The sequence below is a fragment of the Grammomys surdaster genome, unplaced genomic scaffold (genome assembly GCF_004785775.1).
Source record: "Grammomys surdaster isolate TR1022 unplaced genomic scaffold, NIH_TR_1.0 126118, whole genome shotgun sequence".
NCBI lineage: Eukaryota > Metazoa > Chordata > Mammalia > Rodentia > Muridae > Grammomys > Grammomys surdaster.
In genome coordinates, this window is record NW_021620926.1 from 3,413,154 (window position 1) to 3,440,069 (window position 26,916).

The 26,916-nt window shown below is 38.5% G+C and overlaps 4 protein-coding genes across 5 annotated transcripts; all 4 read left to right on the top strand.

The window, feature by feature from the left end:
* Positions 1 to 3,370: 3,370 nt before the first annotated feature.
* On the top strand, positions 3,371 to 3,556 carry LOC114611584 (keratin-associated protein 20-2-like). The gene has a single exon (XM_028756298.1). It carries the CDS (start codon positions 3,371 to 3,373, stop codon positions 3,554 to 3,556), a length of 186 nt encoding a protein of 61 aa, XP_028612131.1.
* A 4,921-nt stretch (positions 3,557 to 8,477) lies between these two features.
* LOC114611586 (keratin-associated protein 20-2-like) lies at positions 8,478 to 8,717 on the top strand. 2 transcript variants are annotated; one of them, XM_028756300.1, is made up of 2 exons: positions 8,478 to 8,559; positions 8,641 to 8,717. In XM_028756300.1, the coding sequence occupies exons 1-2, from the start codon at positions 8,478 to 8,480 to the stop codon at positions 8,715 to 8,717; spliced, it is 159 nt and encodes a 52-aa protein (XP_028612133.1). The 2 variants fall into 2 exon arrangements, with proteins under 2 accessions (XP_028612133.1, XP_028612132.1); XM_028756299.1 differs by having other exon boundaries at positions 8,478 to 8,717.
* Positions 8,718 to 14,500: 5,783 nt separating this feature from the next.
* On the top strand, positions 14,501 to 14,683 carry LOC114611593 (keratin-associated protein 19-7-like). Its single transcript, XM_028756308.1, has one exon. It carries the CDS (start codon positions 14,501 to 14,503, stop codon positions 14,681 to 14,683), a length of 183 nt encoding a protein of 60 aa, XP_028612141.1.
* Positions 14,684 to 24,946: 10,263 nt separating this feature from the next.
* Positions 24,947 to 25,129, top strand: LOC114611594 (keratin-associated protein 20-2-like). The gene has a single exon (XM_028756309.1). The coding sequence runs from the start codon at positions 24,947 to 24,949 to the stop codon at positions 25,127 to 25,129; it is 183 nt and encodes a 60-aa protein (XP_028612142.1).
* Positions 25,130 to 26,916: the final 1,787 nt, after the last annotated feature.

The window sequence follows — 26,916 nt, forward strand, 5'->3', positions numbered from 1 at the left end:
GAGAGCATCTGTGTCCCTAATAAACTGTACATTCTTTAAATGTGAGATAATCCAAAGAATGAGGGTAACACCAACCTCCAGCCATGTAAAGTGTTGATAGACAAAAGCAGCCAGTGACATTCACAAGAAGGATGCTGGCAATCTTCTCAACTGAATCCTTCCTCTCTCAAAACTGAGTTATAACTGCTACTATAGAGGCCTGGGCTGTGGCTAGAAGAGTATAGATATATCTGCTGTCCTACAAGTTGCTGTGGGAGATATTAGTCTTAAGCATTCTATTGAGAAGCATATAGAACTTCTCAGCCTATAGAACTCTTTCTTCTATCTCCTCTTACACTTCTCAAATGTCCATACATGGGATAAATAGCTTACTTGTCTTGATGAACAGTAAAGACAAACAAATAAACAAACAAACAAAAACCATTGTAATGCTATGTTCATATTGAATGTGTCATACATGCTGAGTCAATGTGTATTATAAACATGAGTATACAGCTCTCAAGGATCCCAATGCCTAAGACCCACGAGAACAGTAAAGCTTCACTGGGTCAGACTCAGAAGAATAGTAGTAACCTTTCCCTGGTACAAGAGCAGATGTTGATAATGTGTGCTGAAATTACCAACTGTGTCTCTGATGCCTGAAGCTGGAGACTGCCCCCAACCAAGATGAATTCATCTACCTCCTCCTTTTAGATGCTGTTTCCATAGCTGTTCTTGCATCTCAATCAGAGAAGAGCTGCTGAGATGTTCACACCTGATCACACCTTTTCCACATATGTGTCTATGCACCTCTCATGTCTTCATTCTCATCTCATCAGATAAGGAAACCTATAAGCCATGCAAGGAACAGCAGTTAAAAGTAGACATTATAGAATTTAATGCACAGATGTATAGAATACATATTTTGCTCTTATGTATGGTATCAGTTTGTGTGCCAGGTAATGAGGTGAACCCAATTAATGACCACAGATCATAGCCTGTCCTTCATTCAACAGTCCTGTCATTCTAAGAAAAACAATGCTGTTTTATTTATATCCATCACTCTATTTAGACACCTTACTTCAGTTAGAAGTAGATTAATGAATAAATTATCCTGGGTCAAATATGGAAAACCGATATTATTTCACTAAAATACATACAAAAGATTACCCACAGAATATTTCCATGGTATTCACTCACTGATTATTGGATATTAGCCCAGAACCTTGAAACACCCAAGAATCAACTCACAGGCCACATGAAGCTCATGAAGAAGGAAGATCAAGTGGGGATGCATCAGTCCTTCTTAGAAGGAGTAACAAAATACTCAAGGGAGCAAACATGGAGACAAAGTGAAGGACAGAAACTGAAGGAGGGGCCATCTGGAGACCATTCCACCTGGGTATCCAGGTGAAACAAAAATTTAAAGGAAAAGACTAAAGTTAATATCTGATAAGGATCAGATATTATATTACTACCTTACCAAAATGCCTTTTGTGGCTCTGGACTTCCACTATCAAAATGTCTATGATGGCTGCATATATTAAGGCTTTAAATGATGTATAGCTGATAAAATTAGCTCTATAGGTATACATAGACAGACAGACAGTGACAGACAGACAGATAGATGGATAAATAGATGATAGATTGATAGATTAATAGATATATAGATAGATGATTGAAGATAGATGATAGATTGATAGATTTAGATAGATATAGAATAGATAAATAGATGTATATGATAGAAGATATATGAATGATACAAAGAAAAATGATAGATAGATAGATAGATAGATAGATAGATAGATAGATAGATAGAATAGATAGAGAGATAATTAAACACTCATTTCACCATTCTTATTACCCTAGCTTGGTGTTTAAAGAGTAGATATAAGAGTAAGAGGAAATAAGAGGGGAAAAGTGCTTCATAGTAACCACACATCTTCAACTGATTTCCTATTCAAAGATGATACATAGAAATTATGGCATCTGGAGAGACTTGGTACTCAGCCACTGTAAAGTAAGAGCAGGTGCTGGTGCTTAAGAAGTCCTCTGATTACTGTCTTGATGTAGATTGCACCTCCTCTCTCTCTCTCTCTCTCTCTCTCTCTCTCTCTCTCTCTCTCTCTCTGTGTGTGTGTGTGTGTGTGTGTGTGTGTGTGTGTGTGTGTGTGTGTAAAACTTAATTGTCTATACTTTATGAGTCAGGATTTATAGCTTGGTTGGCCAAGAATCACTATGTAGTCTAGGATAGCCTCAAATTTCGTGGCAGCAGCTCCAGTCTCAGCCTTCCAAAGGCTAAGATTAGAGGTGTGAGATACCACATTTAGGTCGTTGAGTTTTTCTCTCCACTAGATCTAATTCACTTATAAAGTGTTTCAAATATCTTTATTAAAATTTTGAATTAAATTAAATTATATTTTCCCATCTTCTGTTACTTGTTTACATTAATACTGCATGGATCAGATTTCTAATTGAAGTACAGAAAAATTTCCACACACTTGGACCCACTTTAGAGTATGTACACTTACATAGAGGGTTTGGGAGAAAGTGGAAATAGAACCCAGGGCTGTGTAGATACTACCAAGTGCCCTGGAACTTGGGTATGGGTACAGAAAATTTCCAGAAACTTCAAAAATAGTCATGTACCAATGTTTCTAGAAGAAAAAAAGTAGCCTTTACTGGAATTAAAGAATAATAGGATAGAGCAGACAATTAAACCGTAGTTTCTTTCACAAATACAACCTTACCACTTACATGTGAGACAACAAATAAAAGCGTGGAATGATGTATGTACTTTGTGATCATAAAATGGTCATTTATCTTCTGGAAATTAAAAAATAATACATATGTAAAATAAATAATTAATGAAATCAATGAGTTCAAATCTAAACTATCCTTATATAAGATATATACAGCCACTGAATTGACAACATAAACAACATTAAAAAATATGAACTTTCTGTATGACTTATCCTAAATTAGTGAAACAATATACAAAGACCTCACTCCTACAGAATATTGAAACTCAAATACTAAAAGCAGAAAAATATTTTTCTAATTTGTATTGTACCACAGAGTGTATTTATAAATACTTAACAAGTTAAATATAGAATGAGGTGGGTTTGAAAATAGAATGAGAATTTCACATTGAAGCTCTATAATTTGACTTTGGGAGTCTGATTGGAGCATAATAATCTCAGTTATGTAGCCTAGTCTTTCCAGTAAACCATGAAACTCATCATGTACTCTGAAGCATAGTGCTGATATGTGTCACACTTCAATACCTGTGGTTTCCAACAACAACCCAGGTGTATAAAAGGCCCTTGACAGATGGTGACATCCAGGCTCACAGAACCTACTGGTAGTCTATAACTGAACTCCTGACATCATGTGTTACTGTGGCAGTTACTATGGAGGCCTGGGCTATGGTTGTGGCTATGGTGGCCTAGGCTGGGGCTATGGTTGTGGCTATGGTGGCCTAGGCTGTGGCTATGGCTGTGGCTATGGTGGCTATGGTTATGGCTGCTGCCGCCCACTCTGCTGTAGAAGATACTGGTCTTATGGTTTCTACTGAGGAATTTCTTCAGCTGCTCACACCAACTTTCTTCACATCAGAAGTTCTTAAATATTTTCATAAATTCCAACCTTACATGAAACTATTTGAAGAAAAAGTACCACATACCCACCTGGCTCCCTATCTTCAGTTATACTGCATGACTATCTGCAGAGAAGCTATTTTTTGCTATCATGATGCCATAAAAAAATGAGATCCATTTTCATTCTCAATCTTTCTATAAATATATGCTTTTAAATAAACTTTTTTCTTAAAACATTTTTCCTATAGTTTTCCTAAATGTGGGATGGATATTTATGTATTTATACCTGTTTGGTGCATATGCGTGATTGTGTGTAAAATATGGAAGAGGATTTAAGGAGAGAGAGGGGGAGAGATTTAAGAAGAGAGAGAGGAGTGAGAGAGAGGGAGACAAAGACAGAGACAGAGAGAAACCAAATATATCTCTTCAAATATTCCTCCAAAGGTAGACATTTTTATTGTCTTCATATTGCTACTATTCTTATGTCACAATAAATTTGGGAGTGCAGACATTTCTCTGAGATCAAATCCTTTCACCTGCTAGGAAAATGCTAAGAGCTATTATAAGTTAATTCTCTAAATATCTGGGGAAGAATGTCCAAGGACCTTCTATAGTGGGTGTCACTGTACACTTGTCTCTATGAACTGGGTTCTCTTAACTTTACATGTCTCCTAACACTCATCTTCTTTCTAATATCCATTTTAATGACAACTGTAGAGAACAACCTCATTGAGACTTTCAGTTAGGATTTGAAAATTCAGTCTTGGTGATCTACAGATTTTCCTTTAAAATGTTTATAACAATTCTCTCACATTTATAACATCAATTTATTTTCTTTATCCTTTTTATTTTTACATATTCCACATATGTTTTGGTTACTGAATTTCTACTATTTGTATAGAATAGTATGTAGACTGTCCTGCTATGCAGAACATTTTAGATGGGCACAAGCAGTCTCTACTGTGTTTTGTTTTATTGCTTGTGATTTTGAACTTGCATTCAATCATTTATGAGAATTAGCAAAGAATCTTTTGCATTATGTATTCATTTTTGTTTTTTTAAGTACTTCGTGTACTTTGTACACTGTATTTTGATAATTTAATCAATTTAGATGGTTTTTGCCTTTCTCTTCTCACACCAACCACCTTTATTCCTGGCCAAATATGTGTATGCTTTTTGTTTTACTGGGTTTTTTCCTCAAACTTGTCAAGTCCAATTTATACCAGCTAAATCCTCTAGGATGGATAGTTAGCACTTGGAGTGTGGTGGACCTACCCAGGATCACACCACTAAAGAAAGTAGCTCTATATATACCAGCATCTATCAAAGACAAACAGCTCTTTAGTTAAAAGTAGAAATGTATGACCAACTTCCCACTTCATGTTGGGATTTTTGTCTTGCTTCACCTTGCTGTTCTAACTTTTGTGAATTCATACATTAAACTACCCTGTTGTATCTGAAAAAACATAACCCATTTCCTTTCCTGTGTGTATGTGTGTGTGAGCATGTGTGTGTGTGTGTGTATGTGTGTGTGTACACTATTAGAGGCAGAGGATTCCATTGTCAATTCTGCACATTTAACCAGATTTAGATCTCTTGATAAGCATCCTATATTGCAAATACACATAACTCTGATCAAAATTGAGAGGTACACCAATATATGTGCATAACAATAACATTTAGTATCACAACCATTTAAAGAACACTGGAAGTAGATTCTACACATAGGGCCTATGACCTATCTCCCCACTGGTTCTTGATCCAGTAATGATAGTACTTATGGGTTGCATCTTTTGAAATGGAACTCAAATTCAATCAGAATGGAATTGATGACACCCAAGTTATTCATGTCCCTAGTGTAGCTGGGCACATGTATTGACAGAATACCCACTTTTGTAGAACACAGAGTCTGCAGATAATTAAAATTAATAAAGTTTTTATCTTACAGCAATGTGCCTAACAATTTGCAACACTAAGAAAACTAGTTAATAGAAATGGATTGAGCTTCCAGGTCAGTGAGGTCTCCAGGAACAGTGACTCCAATGTTTCTACAGCAACAGGGTCTTGCTGTCAGGTTCTAGAAGTAACCAATACCATTGACAATAGCCTGTAGTACTTAGAGATCTGTGGGACCACACTGGTCAAGATTTCCAAAAGAGAAAATCTATTATTGGCACTGGGACTTTGTTAACACAAACAAAAACATATATCAGATTCCATTGATCAATGCATCCATTTTAATGTCAGTACCGTGATGTTTGTAATATAACATTTTATAGATCAAGATATTATGAAAGAGCCATATGCATGTATACAGAATAAGGATGTATACAGAATGAAGGCTTCTACAATGAAAAGTAGATTTCTATACAACTTTCTTGTAATGTCCTTAGCATTAATTATCTGTCCTTTCCTGCATTCCCAATCACAAATTTACTTAACTTTACTCATTCAATTATAATTTTTATCCCTTGATACTACTGTATTCCATCTCAACTCTTGGGAGAACACCACCCTAACAGGCATATACACATGGCCCCTACAGCATCAGGGTCTTTCTGTCAGGTTCTGGAAATCTACAAAGTTATAGTAGTAAACAGAATGGTACTGACTAAAAATATATGCATTGTTTTATATGAACTACCCACCACAGGAAAGTACTTTAGGAAAATAACTCAGGACTTAAAACAGTAACATAACATGTGATCTTATGAAACTAAAAATCTCTGTATAATAAAACACACCATCATTCAAGGAAAGAGGGGCCACAAATTACAGGATTGAAGTTTAGCTTCTATAAATCAAAGAGTTTGGTATCTATTATACCCAAAGAAACCATAAAACTAACATCAAGAAAACAAACTAGCCAGTTCATGAATAAAGGATAGAATGAAGCAGGCTTCTCTCAAATGATGAAAATACAAATAATAGGAAAATATTTTAAAATATTCAATATGGTTAGTCATCAGAGTAATACAAATCAAAGCTACTCTGTAATTTCTTCTTCCCTCAGTCAGAATGGCTAAAATGAAAAATGAAACTGGTTGAAAATGCTGGGGTAGATGTGAAGAAGGGGTAACATTTATGTGCAGTTGGTAGGAGGGTAAACCAATGCTACCACTGTGGAAATTGGTGTGAAGGCTCCTGAAAAATTAAAAGAAAGCAAGCAAACAAACAAACAAAAAATAACTGCAAAATCTAGAAATAGATCTACTACATGATCCCACTATACAGGCTTACCCATATACAAAAAGTTCTCTCTATCCTAATACAACTGCTTATCTGTGATTGTTGCTGCTATGCTCAGTATACCAAGGAAACAGAGACAGCCCTGATGTCCACTACAAGGAAATGTACATTAAAACACGTGTGAAACTTACACAATTGAACATAACACAACTGTCAGGGAAAGTGACATTGTAAACATTGCAGCTGAATGAATGAGTACATGAGACCTAAAACTCAAATATCACAGATGTTATGGATATGAGCGTGGAATCTTCACATATGTGTTCCCTTTACATCACCCTACACAATGTTATACAAGTGTTGTGGATTGATATTTATGTTTACTTTACTTAATAATTTTTCATATAGTTTCAGATACAGGCAGTTTCCTCATATCTCTATGCATACAACTGTTTTGTTATATAATGATCACAATGATGGCACTGACAATATTTGTGGTACGAAAAACTCTTAGCATGCACACTGTAAAATTAGAAGAAAATCACTTCATAAAATTGTCCAATAGATATGCTTACAATTTTGTCACCTAATTTACAAAGATTATTCCTTGTGTCAAACTCCCTGACTAAAAACTAAACTACATGTATTTTATTTCATACTATATGTATGTAAATTTATGAAATTTTCAAAGTTTCCTTCTTTCAATGATGTTTTCTCACTGTTCATACTAATACTTCCTCCATCAGCTACTAAATGAAACACAGTGCACATGGCTTCTTTGGACTCCCTTAATGAATCTATACAACTGTGCTTGTTTCCTTGTTGGTTTATGTTTTTATAGGACTATACTAGGCGTCTCATCTGATCATTTGAGAGTGCTATGTATGCATATTCTGAAGCATATTCTGGACATTTTTCCATAGAATTTCTGTAAGTAGGGATGTGTATGTGAAGGTCTGTCTGTCAAGATGTATGTATGTATTCATGTATTGTGCAATTTTGTGTCATATCTGTGTGTAGTGTAAGAACAAATGTGTTTCAGTAGATGCTAGATGTGTGGAGATGCAAAATGAGCGCATTGTGCTGTGTTCTTTGCTCTACCTACCAATGTTATTCCCATTAATTGGCTGTCTCATGGAACATGAAGCTAGAATGATAATTAGGTTAATGCTCTTGTATCCTCTTACCGCTGACATCAGGATCAATTAAGTATTTTATTGGGTACTACTACAAGAAGGTGAGCAGGAGGAAGGGCAGGGATTGAGATATAAAGTGAATAAATAAAAAGAAATAATATAAAATTTCAGAAAGAAGGAAAAAAAGACCTTCTATTGTGAGGTAATGAAAATCAACATATGTAAAAGGAAGAAAACTATGAAATGATCTGTATCACCTGAGGGAATTGTGTACTGTACTCTATAAACTACATGAAGAATAACCTGGAGACCTGAAAATTGTATCATCCATTATTTGACCATGAGATCCTGAGGTAGGAGCACAAATATCTCAGCTATGCAGCATTGTCTGTCCAGTAAATCAAAACATTCATGATGTTTTCTGCAGCACAGTGCAGAGACATGTGACACTATAATGCCTGTGGTTTCCAAATAACACCCCAGGTGTATAAAAGTCCCTTGGCAGATGGTGACACCCAGACTCAAGTAACCTACTGCTTGTCTTTCTCTGACAACTCCTGATACTCCTGACAACATGTGCTGCTATGGTGGATATTATGGAGGCTTGGGCTATGGCTACGGTGGCTTAGGTTGTGGATATGGCTGTGGCTATGGCTGTGGCTATGGCTGTGGCTATGGCTGTGGCTATGGCTGTGGCTATGGCTGTGGCTATGGCTGTGGCTATGGCTGTGGCTATGGTGGCTATGGAAGCTATGGTTATGGCTGTTGCCGCCCACTGTGCTGTAGAAGGTACTGGTCCTGTGGCTTCTACTGAGAAGATTCAGCAGCTGTTCACTACAACTTTCTTCCCTTCACATATTCTTAAATCTCTTCAGAAATTCCAGACTTAATATAAACTCTCAAAGGAATAATATATGAAATGCAACAGGCCCACCCAATTCCTCTTCTTTAATTTGGCTGCATGATATTTGCAGCAAAGCTCTTTATTGTCATCATAATGAGTTGTAAAATGTGATCTGCTTGCATTTGTTCCCATTCTGTGAAAATATGCATATGCTTTAAATAAAGTATTTTTTGAATATACATTTTTCTTATTGTTTTTCTAAATTTGAGATGCATGTTTGTTAATTTATAGCTGGCTGTAAATGTGTGGTGGTTTGAGGACAGATGTGATAGTATGAAATGGATTGAGAGCAAAAGAGAAGCACACATTCTCTGTCAACATTCCCTTATTGGTAGAGATTTTTATTGTCTTTGTATTTCTACCATCGTGATGTCACTATGAATTTGGGAGTGTAGATATTTACCTGAGGTCACATCCTTTTGTCTACAACTCTAAATTGGAGAACTAACACAAGTGGTTCTCTGTGTACCTTCTGATATCACAGTACCTTCTATAAAGAGAGTCACCATACACATTATCACTGTGTGCAGGCTTCCCGTTATTTCACGTGTTCTCTAACACTAATTCCTTCTAATGACCATTTTATTATTATTTTAGTATCTATCTGGAGCAATCTCGTTGTGGTTTTGAATTATAATCTTGAAAAGTAACTTTTGGTAACCTGTAGATTTCATTCTTTTTCATTAATTATTTTATTTATTTACATACAAAATGTTCCCCACCCCAGGCCCCTCTCCCCTTCACCTCCGAGAAGATGCTCCCACTGGCATCCCCCTTCTCTATGGCATCAAGTTGCTACAGGACTAGGCACATCCTCTCCCACTGGGTCCAGACAAGGCAGTCAGTCTTCTGCTACAAATGTGTCAGGGGCCATGGACCAGTCCATATACGTCCTTTGACTTGTAGCTTAGTCTGTTCACTCCCAGGGGTCCAGGTTAGTTCAGACTGTTGGTCTCTCTATGGGGTTGGCATCCCATTCAGTTCTTTCAATCCTTTCCAAACTCTTCTAAAGGGGTCTCTGACCTCAGTCCAATGGTTAACTGTAAGTACTGGTAGAGCCTCTCAGAGGACAGCCATGCTAGGCTCCTGTCTGCAAGCACAACACAACATGAGTAGTGTCAGGGTTTGGTGCCAAATCATGGGATGAATCTCAAGTTGGACCAGTCACTGGTCGGCCATTCTTTTAGTTTCTGCTCCATTTTCATCTCTATATTTCTTCTCGACTGGAACAACTCTGGGTCAAAAGTTTTGAATGTGGGTTGGTAGTCCCATCCCTCCACTGGGGACACTGTCCAGCTACTGGAGTTAAACTGTTCAGGTTCCATCTCCCCATTGTTGAGCATTTCAGCTAAGGTCATCTACATTGAGACCTGGGCATATCTCACATCCCAGGTCTCTGGGACTTGCTAGGGGTGCTGCACACCCATCCTTCTCCCATCCCCCAACACTGGCAGCAGGATATTTCCATTCATTCTTCTGTCCCTCTGGGCTTCTCTCCCATCTTCCCCTATACCCAGTCCAGACCCCTTTTCCCTTCATCATCCCCTCTTCCACCCAAGTCCTTCCTTCCCTCCGTCTTCTGTAATGATTTTATTCTCCCTTCTGTGTGAGACTGATGTATCCTCACTTGGGCCTTAATTTTTGTTAAACTTCTTACAGTCTGGAGTTTGTATTATATGCATTCTATAATTTTTGACTAATATCCACTTAGCAGTGAGTACACACCATGCATGCCTTTTGGGTCTGGGTTACCTTGTTCAGAATGCTATTTTCTAGTTCCATCCATTTGTCTGCAAAATTAATGATGTCCTCGTTTTTAATAGCTAAATAGTATTCGATCGTGTAAATGAACCACATTTTCTATATCCATTCTTCAGTTGAGGACATTTGGGTAGCTTCCTGTTTCAGGCTATTACAAATAATGCTCCTATGAATGTAGCAGAGCATGTGTCCTTGTGGTATGGTGGAGCATCTTTTGGGTACATGCCCAGGAGCAGTATAGCTGAGTCTTCAGATAGAACTATTTCCGGTTTTCTGAGGAACCATTAGATTGATTTCCAGAGTGGTTGAAACCAGCTTGCAATACCACCAGTAGTAGAAGGGTATTCTTCTTTCTCCACATCCTGGCCAGCTTGTGCCATCTCCTGGGTTTTTGATCTTAGCCACTCTGCTGATGTAAGGAGGGATCTCAGTGCCATTTAATTTGCATTTCTCTGATGACTAAGGAAGCCGTACATTTCTTTAGGTGCTTCTCTTCTGTGCCTCTGTTGAGAATTCTCTGATTAGCTCTATACCCCATTTTTAATGGGTTATTTGTTTTTTCAGAGTCAAACTTCTTGAGTTCTTTATAGATTTTGATGTAAACCCTTTAATTATTTTAATAACAATTAATTTTCTTTGTGGTGTATAGTTGGAGATATTTTGCATACATTTTGAATTTGGTTTGGTTTGGTTTGGTTTGGTTTGGTTTGGTTTGGTTTGGTTTGGTTTGGTTTAGTTTGGTTTGGTTTAGTTTGGTTTTTCGAGGCAGGGTTTCTCTGTGTAGCACTGGCTGCTCTGGAACTCACGCTGTAGACCAGGCTGGCCTAGAACTCAGAAGTCCACCTGCCTCCACCTCCCAAATGCTGGGATTAAAGTGTGCACCACCACTGCCTAGCACAGTTTGGGTTTTATATTGGATAATTTATTTATATTTCAGATGTTATCCCCTTTCCTCATTCCCCCCACACACCCAGGAACCCTCATCCCATCCCCTCTCCTCCTCCTTCTATGAGGATGTGCCCCACCCACTTTCCACTCTTACCTCCCTGCTCATATTTTGGTTTTTGACTTTGTATTCCTTTGTATATTTTGGTAAATTTATGAAAAATTCAAAGTGTAACTCTTTTTTCTTACTTTTTTACTTGACACTAATTTTATTTTTAATTTTCATTAATAATTTATTTATTCACTTTATATTCCAATAGCAGCTCCTACCTCTCTTCCAGATCCCCCTACATTACATGCCCACTCCCTTCTCCCATACCCCTCTTGCCTTCTCTGAGAAGCAGAGGCTTCCATGGATATCAGCCTACCCTGGCACATTAAGTCAATGCTAGACTAGGTACATCTTCTCCCACTGAGGCCACAAAAGGTGGTCCAGTTTGAAGAACAAGGTCCTCATGCAGGCCACAAAGTCAGGGACAGTCCTCACTCCAGGACTGTTGTTGGGTGACCCATATGAAGATCAAGCTGCACATCTGCTACATATGTTTTGGGATATCTAGATCTAGCCCGTGCTTGGTCTTTGGTTGGTGGATCATTCTGGTAGACCCCAAGGGTCCAGGTTAGTTGACTGTGTTGGTCTTCCTGTAGAGTCCCATGCCCCTTTGCGTCCCTCAGTTCTTCCCCTATCTCTTCCACAAGACTCCCTGAGATCCTGAATGTTTGCTGTGGCTACCAAGTGGATCTTCTCAGAGGACAGTTATGCTTAGGCCTCTGTCTGCAAGCATAACAAAGAATCAAGAATGTCAGGGATTGGTTCTTGCCCATAGGATAGGTCTCAAGTTGGGCCAGTCATTGGTTGGCCATTCCCTCAATAATCTCTGTTCCATCTTTTTCCCTGAACATCTTGTAGCAGGACACATTTTGTATCAAAGGCTGTGGACATCCTTATCCCTCTACTGGAAGTCCTACCTGGCTACAAGAGGTGAGTAGTTCAGGGTCTATATGTCTCACTGCTATGAGTGTCAGCTGGAGACACCAAAAGACTTCCTAAAGAACCTCCCACATCACAGGTCTCTGACACATCCTGGAAATGTCACCCCTTCTTCCTGCCTCTGATTTCTTTCTCTCACACTCTCCCTATACCTGATCCCCCTGGCAAGTTCCCTTCCCCATACCCCCTCCTACCCAGTCTTCTCCCTACCTCAACCTATGATGCCTATTTCCCCTTCAGAGTGAGATTCAAGCACCCTCCTTTGGGCACTCCTTGTTTTGTTTGTTTGTTGTTTGTTGTTTGTTTTGTTTTAATTAATTTTTTATTGACTATTTTATTTACATTTCAGATGTTATCCCCTTTCCCCATTCCCCCTCCCACCCAGAAATCCCCTATCCAACCCCACTCCTCTTACTTCTATGAGGATGTGCTCCCATCCACCCACTCCCACCTCTTTGTCCACGAATTCCCCCACACTGGAGCATCCAGTCTTCATAGGACCAAGGACTTCCTCTCCCACCTATTCCCAACAAAGCCATCCTCCCCTACATAAACAGCTGGAGCCATGAGTCCCTCCCTGTGTGCTCCCAGGCTGGTGGTTTAGACCCTGGGAGCTCTGTTTGATTGGTATTGTTGTTCTCCCCATGAGACCTCAAACCCCTTAAGCTCCTTCAGTTTTCTCTCTAACTTCTCCATTGGGAAACCCATGATCAATCCTTGTTATTTAGTATCTTTGAGTCTGTGTTCAGCTCAAAGTTTAAATCTTTCAAATATGTTTTTTCCTCTTTAATACCAATACTCATTCAATCAGCTACAAGCTGAGACAAAGTACACATGACTTCTGGACTCTCTTAAGGAGTCTACACATTTATCTGTATAAGTGTAGGTAGGTATACATTTTTGTGTCATGTCTGTGTGTGGTATAAACACAAATGTATTTCAGTGTATGATGGATGTGTGTAGATGCCAAATGAGTACATTTTATCATGTTCCTCCTTCTATGAATCAATTTTGTTCCTATGAAATTGACTCTCTCACAGAATATGGAGCTGAACTGACAATCAGTAAGTTATCAGTAAGTAATCTTTTTCTATCCTACTCTTATATCATTGGGGTAAAGGAATATGAATATATGCATATTTTACATGGGATCTGGGGATTTTTAAACTAATCCTCGTGCTTGCACAGCAGATAGTCATCTATACAGCTATTAGTGAAACTCATAAATTTATGTGTCTATGGCTTCTCTGAAGAGCTAATTTGACCATGATTAAATAGGAAGTATACAAACCCTTAACTTGATTTTCCCACTCAAGCATAATGCCCTTCAAAGTTTCACATATAAGCCATTGACATGGAACTCAAAGGGAAACACATAGCATATATAATTTAGGTCTATTAATGGTTTCATATTTTCTGATCATTTTAAAATGAAGATGTAATACAACAAAGTACTTAGGAACAAATCCAATCACAACAACATAAAATGACAATTACCCAACAAGAAAATTAAAAAAAAATACATAACCAACAATTAGCTTATTGTTCATGAGAAAGACTCAAGAAGCTTAATGCATCCTTACTTTAAGATGCATTTAAAATAACATAAAAAGAAAAAAGCTAACCTTGTTTTGTTTGGTAATGAAATCCAACATTTGTCAAAAGAAGAACACTGCATAATGATCTATATCGCCTGAGGGAACCATGTGCTGTATTCTATAGACTCCATGAAGAATGACCTGGAAATCAGAAAATTGTACCAGATCTTCTATTTGACCATGAGATCCTGAGGTAGGAGCAGAAGTATCTCAGCTATGCAGCATTGTCTCTCCAGTAACTCAAAACACTTCAGATGTTTTCTAAAGCACAGCAAAGAGATGTGTGACACTATAATGCCTGTGGTTTCCAAACAACAACTCATGTGTATAAAAGGCCTTTGGCAAATGGCGACACTCAGACTCAAGTAACCTACTCTGAACACTCAACTCCTGACAACATGTGTTACTATGGCAGCTACAATGGAGGCCTGGGCTATGGCTGTGGTGGCCTAGGCTACGGCTATGGCTACGGCTATGGCTGTGGCTATGGCTGTGGCTATGGCTGTGGCTATGGTGGTTATGGTTATGGCTGTTGCCACCCACTGTGCTGTAGAAGATACTGGTCTTATGGCTTCTACTGAGGAAAATATGCAGCTGCTCACTCCAACTTTCTTCACTTCAGGTGTCATTAAATATCTTCATAAGTCCCAACTTTAATTTATACTCTTTGAGGAAGAATACATAAAACACAACATGCCGACTCAATTTCTCTTCTTAAATTTGACTGCAGAAATATTTTCTGTAATGCTCTTCATTCTTATCAATAATGCCTTGCAAAATATGATCTGGTTGTTTTCTTTCTCAATCTGTGAATATATGCATGTGTTTTGAAATAAAGTATTTACTAGAAAATAACTTTTTCTTGTTGTTTTACTAAATGTAAGAGGTATGTTTCTGCATTTATAGCTGTCTGGTTGAGAATGAGTGATGGTTTTAGGGCAACCATGACATTATTAAATGGAGAAGGAAAGGGAGCAAGAAAGTCAAGAGAAGGAGACATTCTATTTAAATTTCTTTCTTTGGCAGACATTTATATGGTCTTCATATTTTTGCTACTGTGACATCACAATGAATTTAGCAGTGTGAATCTTTCTCAAAGATCAAATCTTTTTGTCTGCAACTTAAACTTGGAGAACTAATACAAGTAAGTTCTCTAGATACTTTGCAATCTCCACAGTACCTCCTATGTATGTTACTATACACGATCTCCTCTGTAAGGACTTTACATGTTCTCTAACACCCTTTTCCCTTCTAATATCCATTTTATTAATAGCTATAAGGAACAATATCATTGTAACTTTAACTTACAATTTTGAAATTTCATCTTTGGCCATCTGTAGATTTTTTTTAGGAAAATGATTACTCAATAAATATTTTAATATCAATTAATTTTCTTCATGCTTTGTTTTATATATATTTCATATGAACTGTGGATTATTATATTCTTTTGATAGAATAGTTTGTGTATTATGTGGCTAGGCAGAACCATATAGATGGGTACAATCAGAATGTTCTATATTCTTACTGTAGTTTGAGTTCTGAATTTACATCCAATTATTTATAAGAATATGAATACTTTGTGTATTATGTGGCTAGGCAGAACCATATAGATGGGTACAATCAGAATGTTCTATATTCTTACTGTTGTATGAGTTCTGAATTTACATCCAATTATTTATAAGAATATGAAAAAATATTTTGTGCTATGTATTCTTTTATTTTCGATGTATGTAATAATACCAAATTATTTTTTCTTTTTTTATTTATTTTTTAAAATCAAATCATAAGTTTTACTTATTCACACAGTGCTTATAAACACAAAAAGGAAGGATGTGGGGAAGGGGATGACACCAGAGTATGGGTGTTCAGGGGAAATACAGATATCTATCAGAACATTGTATCTGCTGGGTGAAAGTTCACGGGACAGGTCCCTATGACTCTGTCTACGTTTCATTTGTTTTTATCTAAGTTGGTATTATCCACCAAGGCTACCTATTTACAAGGTCTATGACTACTCAGGCTGGTAAATTTCCACAAAAGCTGCCTGTTTATACTAGCTTATAGCCCTCTGTTTTAATGTTTTTCCACAGAGATCCAAGACTTGGTGTTAGTATACATTTATGACAGGCCTATTGCTGATTTTAGTCCTATGGCTGATTTTAGGGCTTCAGTGTATAAGCAGAGCTTCCCCTGACATCTCCTCCCTTCTCTAAGTATAGAAGAGCTGTGACGATTCTAATCTTGTGAAGGCAGAGATAGAGGCCTGACCTCCAGTAATTGAATGGGGACTTTGTAATGGCTCCGGTCCCCCTGTCGTTGTCCAGTGAGGTATGAGGGCCATACCCATCCTGATGTCTTTTTTCTGGAGAGGGGATACTTTTGACATCAACCCCTATGCAGTCAGGCTTGTCCCTCAGGGAACCCAGAGAGATATTTTTAACTTTTATTTATATTCCCTTGCAGTGCTTAGCCTCGCAGCCTAAGCAAGAGTTCCGATCACCAGTCAGAGGAGGTTCTGGGTGGCCCTTCTCTGCTTGGTCTAGGGACAGAAGTCCCCTCTGTTAGGTTGTGTGGAGATGGGTTTTGGGAACACCCTGGATAGAGTAACAACCCCATCTTGAGTCTCGTGGTCCTCCATAGCTAACTTATGATAATGTATCTGGATAGGTTTTGCTACCAAGTTATTTATCTGTTGTTTCACAAAGTTAGTCAGCCTATTTAAGGCCCAGGGACCAAAAGAAATAAGCAAAAATAACCCAATTAATGGTCCCAAGATGGGAGGAAATAGGGTTGACAACCATGGAGAGGTTGAAATCCAATTCTTGTACCAGCTCTCATCTTTCTCTTTCTCTCTCTGCCTTTTCTCAGACCTTTTTCATGCTCTCTTTAACCATCCTTGTCGGCAGGTCACAGGCGGTAGCTCTGTACCCAACCCCAGAAACCCGAGAGAAAGAGGGACTCCTAGGAGCTTGAACGCAGGCAGCATCCCAGGTAAGGAAAAAGCAGCACTTGCCCCAAACAGGGAGCAACCGGGACCCACTGGGACCCAGGAATTCACTCCTGACCCGGAGCTCGGGCTCCATCCAGTCTCGGCCCAAGCACTTAGCAGATCCTGGGAGTCAGCTCTGCACCCAATCTCACAGAAACCAGAAGAAGCGGGGATCTCAGGAGCTCTAACCCAAGTAGTATCTTAGGCTAGGAGGTGGCAATACTTGCTCCCAAACAGGGAGCAACTGGGACCCACTGGGACCCAGGAATTCACTCCTGGCCCAGAGCACAGGTTCCTTCCAGTCTGGGCCCTAGCAGATCCTGGGAGTCAGCTCTGCACTCAATCTCTCAGAACCCAGAGGAAGCGGTACTCCCAGGAGCTCTAACCCAAGCAGTATCTTAGGCTAGGAAGCAGGAATACTTCCCCGAAACATGGAGAAACCAGGATCCACTGGGACCCAGGAATCCACTCCTGACCCGGAGCCCGGACCCCTTCCGGTTTCCACCTGAGCACAGAGCAGATCTTGGGCCTCAGCTCTAACCCCAGCAGCAAAACCCATCCCAAACAGTTCTAACACAACCTAGATAATAGGAAAGACAGGTCCAAGTCTGAGACAGCACAGATAGCACAAAGGTGATCCAGATGGCAAAAGGCAAGCACAAGAACACAAGCACCAGCAACCCAAGGTACTTGCCATCATCAGAACCTAGTTCTCCCACATTAGAAAGTCCTGAACTCCCCATATCACCAGGAAAGCAAGAACCAGATCTAAAATCACTTCTAATGATGATGATAGAGGACTTTAAGAAGGAAATAAATAACACTATCAAAAAACTTGAGGAGAACACAGGTAAACAGGATGAAGTCCTTAAAGAAACACAAAAATCCTTTAAAGAATTACAAGAAAACACAAACAAATAGATGAAGGAATTGAACAAAACCATCCAGGACATAAAAATGGAAGTAGAAACAATAAAGAAATCACAAAGGGAGGCTACCGTGGAGATAGAAAACCTAAGAAAGAAATCAGGAGTCATAGACACAAGCATCACCAACAGAATATAAGAGATAGAAGAAAGAATCTCAGGTGCAGAAGGTACCTTAGAAAATATTGACACAACTGTCAAAGAAAACACAAAATGTAAAAAGTTCTTAACACAAAACATCCAGGAAGTCCAGGACGCAATGAGAAGACCAAACCTAAGGATAATAGGTATAGATGAGAGTGAACATTCCCAACTTAAAGGGCCAGTAAATATCTTCAACAAAATTATTGAGGAAAACTTCCCTAACCTAAGGAATGAGATGCCCATAATCACACAAGAAGCCTACAGAACGCCAAACAGACTAGATCAAAAAAGAAATACCTCCTGTTACATAATAATCAAGGCACAAAATGCACAAAACAAAGAAAGAATTTTAAAAGCAGTAAGGGAAAAAGGCCAAGTAACACATAAAGGCAAACCTATCAGAATTACACCTGACTTTTCACCAGATACTATAAAAGCCAGAAGATCCTGGACAAATATACAGACCCTAAGAGAACATAATTGCCAGTCTAGGCTACTTTACCCAGCAAAACTCTCAATTACCATAGACGTAGAAACCAAGATATTCCATGACAAACCGAATTCACACAGTATCTTCCCACAAATCCAGCACTACAAAGGATAATAGCAGGAAAGCTCCAATACAAGGAAGGCAATCATACCCTAGAAAGAGCAAGAAAATAATCCTTTTCCATCAAACCCAAAAGAAGATAACCACACAAATGATGTCTCCACTATTAGCAAAAATGACAGGAAGCAACAACACCCTCTCCTTAATATCTCTTAACATCAATGGACTCAATTCCCCAATAAAAAGGCATAGGCTAACGGACTGGATACACAAACAGGCCTCAGATTTTTGCTGCTTACAGGAAACCCACCTCAGTGACAAAGACAGACACTACCTTAGAGTAAAAGGTTGGAAAACAATTTTTCAAGCAAATGGCCCTAAGAAACAAGCGGGAGTAGCCATTCTAATATCAAATAAAATCGACTTTCAACTTAAAACTATCAAAAAGGATAAGGAAGGACATTTCATACTTGTCAAAGGAAAAGTCAACCAACATGAACTCTCAATTCTGAATATCTATGCACCAAATACAAGAGCACCCACTTTCATAAAAGAAAGCTTACTAAAGCTCAAAACACACATTGTACCTCACACAATAATAGTGGGAGACTTCAACACCCCACTCTCAGCAATGGATAGATCATGGAAACAGAAACTAAATAGAGATACAGTGAAACTAACAGAAGTTATGAACCAAATGGACTTAACAGATATCTATAGAACATTTCACCCTGAAGCAAAAGAATATACCTTTTTCTCAGCACCTCATGGTACTTTCTCCAAAATAGACCATATAATTGGGCACAAGACAGGCCTCAGCAGATATCAAATAATTGAAATAATCCCCTGCATCCTATCAGATCACCGTGGTCTAAGGCTGGTCTTCAAAAATGACAAAGACAATGGAAAGCCCACATTCACATGGAAACTAAACAACTCTCTACTCAATGATGACTTGGTCAAGGAAGAAATGAAGAAAGAAATTAAAGACTTTTTAGAATTTAATGAAAATGATGACACATCATACCAAAATCTGTGGGATACAATGAAAGCAGTGCTAAGAGGAAAATTCATAGCTCTAAGTGCCTACAAAAAGAAACTGGAGGGAACATACACTAGCAGCTTGACAACGCACCTGAAAGCCCTAGAACAAAAAGAAGCTAATACACTCAAGAGGAGTAGACGGCAGGAAATAATCAAACTCAGGGCTGAAATCAACCAAATAGAAACAAAAAGAACTATCCAAAGAATCAATAAAACCAAGAGCTGGTTCTTTGAGAAAATCAACAAGATAGATAAACCCTTAGCTAGACAAATCAGAGGGCAGAGAGACAGTATCCAAATTAATAAAATCAGAACTGAAAAGGGTGACATAACAACAGAAACTGAGGAAATTTAAAAAATCATCAGATCCTACTACAAAAGCCTATACTCAACAAAATTGGAAAATTTGGAAGAAATCAACTATTTTCTAGACAAATACCAGTTACCAATGTTAAATCAGGACCAGATAAACCATCTAAACTCTCCCATAATCCCAAAAGAAATAGAAGCAGTCATTAAAAGTCTCCCTACAAAGAAAAGTCTGGGACCAGACAGTTTTAGTGCAGAATTCTATGAGACCTTCAAGGAAGACCTAATTCCAACTCTCTTCAAACTATTCCACAAAATAGAAACAGAAGGTACACTACCCAATTCATTCTATGAAGCCACAATTACGCTCATACCTAAACCACACATCATGCCTTGTTCACTTTTATCTCTCTAAAGATGAAAGCTCATGGCAAATCTGCTGCTGACTGCCTCTGGCACCATGGAGACCAACAAAACTTTCCCACAGACATGGGGAAGGACCCTGTTACCCTTAAAGGGAATGGCCCAGACCCAGTTCCCTTACAGGGCTGAGGATTGATATGCCTGTCTGATACCACAGAAGGCACAGCTAACTAGCTACCAAAAAGATTAATGAAAAAAATAGATACCCCCACAAAGCCAGGCCCAACCATAAATACGATGAATAACAATTTACATCCAGGGAAGAGAAACCTCCCTGAGAATACCCTTCTTTTTCCTTTCCAGGTAAAAATGAATCACCCGTGATGTCTGTGGTTAGAAGTTCTAATCCAGATGCTGGCCTCCGAACTTATACTACTCAGACCTTTGAAGAGCCACTGACAAGAACATCAAACAGCTAGAGATTGACATCACTAATCTGAAGAAATCCCTCATTTCGCTGTCTGAAGAGACCTCTTAAAATCGCAAAGATCCTTATTGGACTTCATTTACTCTTTTACAATAGAAAAGGCTATATACACCTTTTGACTGTGTACAGCCCTTAAAGAACAAGATTGCCTTTACATAGACATGACAAGGCCTCTTGACTGTGTACAGCCCTTAAAGAACAAGGTTGCCTTTACATAGACATGACAAGGCGGGTTAAAGAGAGCATGAAATAGGTAGTGAAGGCCCTAAGAAAAATCAGAGAGAGAAAAAGACAGATGAATGCTGGTACAAGAATTGGTTTTCACCCTCTCCAAGATTGTCAACCCTATTTCCTCCCATCTTGGGACCATTATTTGGGTTATTTTTGCTTTTTTCTGCTGGTCCCTGGCCCTCAAATAGGCAGACTAACTCTGTGATACAACAGATAAATAATTTGGTACCAAAACCTACTCAGATACATTATCATAAGTTAGCTATGGAGGACCACGAGACTCAAGATGAGGTTGTTATTTTATACAGGGTGTTTCCAAAACCCATCTCCACCCAACCTAAAAGGAAAAACACATCAGGATGGGTATGACCCTCATGCCTCACTGGACAACGACAGGGGGACTAGAGCCATTGCAAGGTCCCCTTCAAATACTGGAGATCAGGCCTCTATCCCCGCCTTCGCTAGTTTAGAATTGCCACAGCCCTTCTATACTTAGAGAAGGGCAGAGATGTCAGGGACAGCCCTGCTTACACACTGAAGGCCTAAAATCAGCCATAGGCTTAAAATTAGCAATAGGCTTGTCATACATGTATACTAACACCAAGTATTGGGTCTCAGTAGAAAAACATAGAAACAGATGGCTATAAACTAATATAAACAGGCAGCTTTTGTAGAAATTTACCAGCCTGAGTAGTCATAGACCTTGTAAATAGGTAGCCTTGGCAGACAATACCAACTTAGATAAGGACAATCGAGTCATAGGCAGAGTCATAGAGTCACTTGTCCCCTGAACCTTCACCCAGCCGATACCCAGTTCTGAAGATATCTGTATTCCCCCTGAACACCCACACTCCATTGTCATTCCCTTCCCCACATCCTGCCTTTCTGTGTTTATAACCCCTGTGTGAATGAATTACGATATGAGAAAAAATAAATTATTAAAAAAAAAGCCTTGTCTTGTCTATGTAAAGGCAACATTCCTCTTTAAGGTCCATACACAGTCAAGAGCTGTATACAGTCTTTTCTATTGTAAAAGAATAAATCAAGTCCAATAAATCCTTTGAAATTTTTGGAGGTCTCTTCAGACAGCAAAACAATGGATTTTGTCAGATTAGAGATGTCAATCTCTAGCTGTTTGATATTCTTGTCAATGGCCCGTCGAAGTTCTGAGTAGTATAAGTTCAGAGGCCAGCATCTGGATTAGAACTTCTAACAGCAGACATCATGGGTGATTCATTTTTACCTGGAAAGGAAAAAGAAGGGAATTCTCAGGGAGATTTCTCTTCCCTGGATGTCAATTGTTATTCATTTTATTTATGGTTGGGCCTGGCTTTGTGGGGGTATCTATTTATTTCATTAGTCTTTTTGGTTGCAATTTAGCTGTGCCTTCTGTGGTATCAAACAGGCATATCAAACCTCAGCCCCATAAGAGAACTGGGTCCAGGCCATTCCCTCTAAGAGTAAGAGGGTCCTTCCACATTGCACTTTGTATTCTTTTTTAGTTCTTAGAAAATCTCATGCAATGCATTTGGGTAGAATTCATATATTTTCCCTTCTCTTCTCAGAATCACCCACTAATGTGCCCTGTGTTCTCTATGTCTTTTTTTTGTCCCTGAAACTCATCTTGTCTAATTTACAATACATATGTTCTCTACAAGGAGTAGCCAGTACCTAAAAGTATACTTGACCTACCCAGAGCCACACCCCTAAAGAAACTGACTCTCTACCTACTAACAGCTACCAAATGTCAACAGTTCCTTAGCTAAGAGAAAGAATGCATGCCCAGCTCTTGACACCATGAAGAATAATTTCTGGCTTAAGCTTGCACAGGCTTTGTGTGTGCTATCATCACTCTGATATCATACATGCAGCTGTCTGCTGTGTCTGGACAACACTGTGTTCTATACTCATCAGTCCTTCCCTTAAGTAGAACTGAGACTATCATACCGTTAGTCTGTGCACTTTGACCATATATAATATAAACGCACCCTATATTTTACTTGAGTTCCAGTGATTTAAAACTATGTCTACCTGCTTCTACAGCAAGTACTCTTATCCACTGACTCATTTCCTATGCTGTTGGAGAAACTCATACAGTTTTATGTTCATCCTTTCTCTACAAAGCTAACTTGGCCACAATCTAAACAGACAGTTACATATACTTACTTTGGTTCAACCACTCAACCATAATGCTTTTAACAGTGTAACTTACAAGACTTTCACATGGTCTTTCAAAGGGAATTACCTAGCATAGCACATATAGTTTATGCATATAAATGATCTTATACTTACTGTTGACTTTAAAATAAAGATGCAATAAAACAAAGTGCTCAGGGATAAATCCAAATACATAAACATAAAATGACAACTACTCACCAAGTAACAAAAAAGGTAACCAATAACCAGCATATTGTTCATGAGAAAGACAGAAGAGAAATAATCCTCAAGATATGATTCACTTAAAATAACAAAATAATTGGACTCAGGTCTTGTACCATTTCAATCATTACACATCCTACCACTGAAGTTATATTCAGTAAATCAGCTTTTGTCAACTCAGCTTCTTTCCAAAAGTTCTTTGTTCACAATGTATATATCCAAAGTTAAGGCAGGTTATCAGTTTGGGTCATAGATACCACCTTTAATCTTGAGAAAGTATACTGTAAGAGTAACTTTTATTCACCTGATATAAATGTTGTCTTGGAAGCTTCCTACTAAATGGGCACAGCATTTTTAGTTCTTTCTGAACACAGGCTGGCTGGTTCAATGCAGCTCTTCTGGATCAAACTCCTCTCCATAATCACTGATTCAAACTGGTTTCGCTCTGCTTCTCACTGAATTGCTCTGCTTGTCTTCAAACTAATTCTGGCAATTTCTTCTAATCTTCTGGATCCTTCTTATTCTCTGACATCAACTGCCTCTGTTGACCTTCACTGAACTGCCTGAAGTCACAAATGAACTCAACTACATTGTGCTGTACTTGCCGCACTGACTCCCAACTGACCACATGGACCACAATTCCACCCAACTAAATTGACTGAAATGATTCCCAGCTGACTGACTGCTCCCTCTGTACATGATCTGACATTTTCTATGGTCACAAGATAAAATGCTTGGGAATTTGCTAATATGCCCATAGTTTCCACTAACTCAATAATAATGGTGTCAGAAAATATCTAATGCCTATAGTAGAGTTTATATCACTTTGCTGTAAACTGTCAACTTGATGTAACCAGCAATGTGTTTTAAACATATGTTGTTTTATTACTTTGTTCTATTACTCCAAAATTGTTACCTTATTGGAGCATGGTATTTAAGAAAACTCAGTCTGTGTTCTTGAGCCATGCTCTTTCAGGTTTACTTTAGAATAAACCATCATTTATTCATTTGAAAAAAATAAAATAAGAAGGGAAAAAACCAAGCTTGTTTCATTGAGTAAAAACACAGCATATGTAAAAGAGAAAATAATTATATAATGATTAAAATCATCTGATATAATAATGAGCTGTACTCTATAAACTACATGAAGAATCATCTAGATACTTGAAATTGTATCAGACCCATTATTTGACCATGCGATCCAGAGGTAGGAGCACAAGAATCTCAGCTATGCAGCATTGTGTGTCTAGTAACTTATGACATTCATGATGTTTCCTGCAGCACAGTGAAGAGATGTCTGACACTATAATGCCTGTGGTTTCCCCAACAACCCAGGTGCATAAAAGGTCTTTGGCAGATGGTGACACCCAGACTCAAGGAATCTACTGTCTGTTATCCTCTGGACAGTCCACCCCTGACAACATGTGTTACTATGGAAGATACTATGGAGGCCTGGGCTATGGCTATGGAGGCCTAGGCTGTGGCTATGGCTGTGGCTATGGCTGTGGCTATGGCTGTGACTATGGCTGTGGCTATAGCAGCTATGGTTATGGCTGTTGCCGCCCACTGTGCTGTAGAAGGTACTGGTCCTGTGGCTTCTACTAAGGAGATTCAGCAGCTGCTCTCTCCAGATTTCTTCATTTCAGATGTTCTTACATATCATCATAAATTACCACCTTAGTTGAAAATCTCTGAGGAAGAGTAGGGGCAGCATAACATGTCTACCCCATTCTTCCTCTTTTATCAGATTACAAAAATATTTGTAGCAAACTCTTTATTCTCATCATAATGACCTGTAAAATGTGATATGCTTATATTTTTCCCATTCCTCATATATGTGCTTTAAATAAATTAATTTGTAGAAAATAATTGTTTCTCATTGTTTTTCTAAATGTGCGATGTATGTTTCCGAATCCATTTTGCTTTGATTATACATGTGAGATTTTTTTGTGCACAGACGTAAAGGTATAAAAGGGAGAAGGAGACCGCATGAAGGCTGGATGCCCCAGGGGGTGGGAATTTTGAGGGTGGGGAGGTGGGAGTGGGGGGGGTAGATAGAGGTTACATCCACAGAGAAGAAGGAGGAGGGGTGAGGGGATTGGGGGTTCCTGGGTAGGTGGGGGATGGGGTAAGGAGACAACATAGGAAATGTAAATAAAACATCCAATAAAAATTAAAAAAAATAAAATAAAATAAAAAAAGGGAGAAGGAAACAGAACCAAAGTTCAGTTAGGATACCTATTTTCTCAAGAATGAGTAGTTGTCACATGAAGTTTAGTTTAACTACCCAGTGCCACTTTCCTAAAGAAACTGACTCTCCACCTACTAACAGCTATCAAATGACAACAGACCCTTGTCTAAAAGTACGAATGTGGGCCCACATCCTGATATCATGTTGGAATTTTCATGCTAGAACTTGCACAGATTTTGTGCATTTTCCCCACAATTTCTGGGAGTTCACAGGAGTAGCTCCCTTCTGTGTCAGAAAACACAGTTTCCTTGAAGTCATCTGTTGCTTCCTCAAGTAGAGGTAAGAATACCACACCCTTAGTCTGTGCATTTTGCCCAGTTTGATATCTCTATGATAATCACAATACAGTGCAAATTGGGATGCCTCTGCTCAAAGTTGAGAGGTTCTCCAATCTAAAGATATAAAAATATTAAGAGGTGTTTTGTTTTTTTTATAAACTCTGAGTCTATTTATCTGAACACTAGTAGTAGGGTCTCCTTTAGGGTCTATTTTCAGGATGTTTTCCAAATGATGGTGCCAGGTTGGGTTACATCTGTCTTATAAACTTAAATTCAATCCGAAAGGGGTAGATAACTCCCGAATCTTCATGGTCCCATTACCTGTGCATGTGTATTTACAGTCTAGTCATAGTTTTTTTAGCACACTGAGCTCACAGGTTGTTAAAAAATAATCATGTATTTTATCTTCCATTTATATGCATACTTCTATTCACCATGATAAAAGTTATATGATAAGGGAGAAGCTATGAGGTCAGGAAAAGTTTGAGTTCTCCATGTTCTGTGACTAAACTAAGTCTTCATTACCAGGGTTTTTGATCAGCTTATGGAAGTAAACAATAGTATTGACCATAGCCTGTAATATTTATAGGTCTATGGGACCCCACTGGTCAAGAATTCCTAAAGAGGTAACCATATTCCTGGAACATGGCTTTTATTTCTTACCCTGTGGTGTCTTCTATAGGTATTGTTAGCCCAATATTGGGTAAGCCCATTTTTAATACATATATTCAGTATGTACAGGAATATGAACATATTTATATCAAACTCCATTAAACAGTGCATCTATTTTTAATGTCAGTGCCATGGTGTTTACTAATATAGTTTCATAAAAATCAATATATTAGTAAGAGGCCATGTGTATG

What these genes read in the sequence shown, in the direction of transcription:
- LOC114611584 (XM_028756298.1), top strand. Translation starts at nt 3,371, where the DNA reads ATGTGTTACTGTGGCAGTTACTATGGAGGCCTGGGCTATGGTTGTGGC.
- LOC114611586 (XM_028756299.1), top strand. Translation starts at nt 8,478, where the DNA reads ATGTGCTGCTATGGTGGATATTATGGAGGCTTGGGCTATGGCTACGGT.
- LOC114611593 (XM_028756308.1), top strand. Translation starts at nt 14,501, where the DNA reads ATGTGTTACTATGGCAGCTACAATGGAGGCCTGGGCTATGGCTGTGGT.
- LOC114611594 (XM_028756309.1), top strand. Translation starts at nt 24,947, where the DNA reads ATGTGTTACTATGGAAGATACTATGGAGGCCTGGGCTATGGCTATGGA.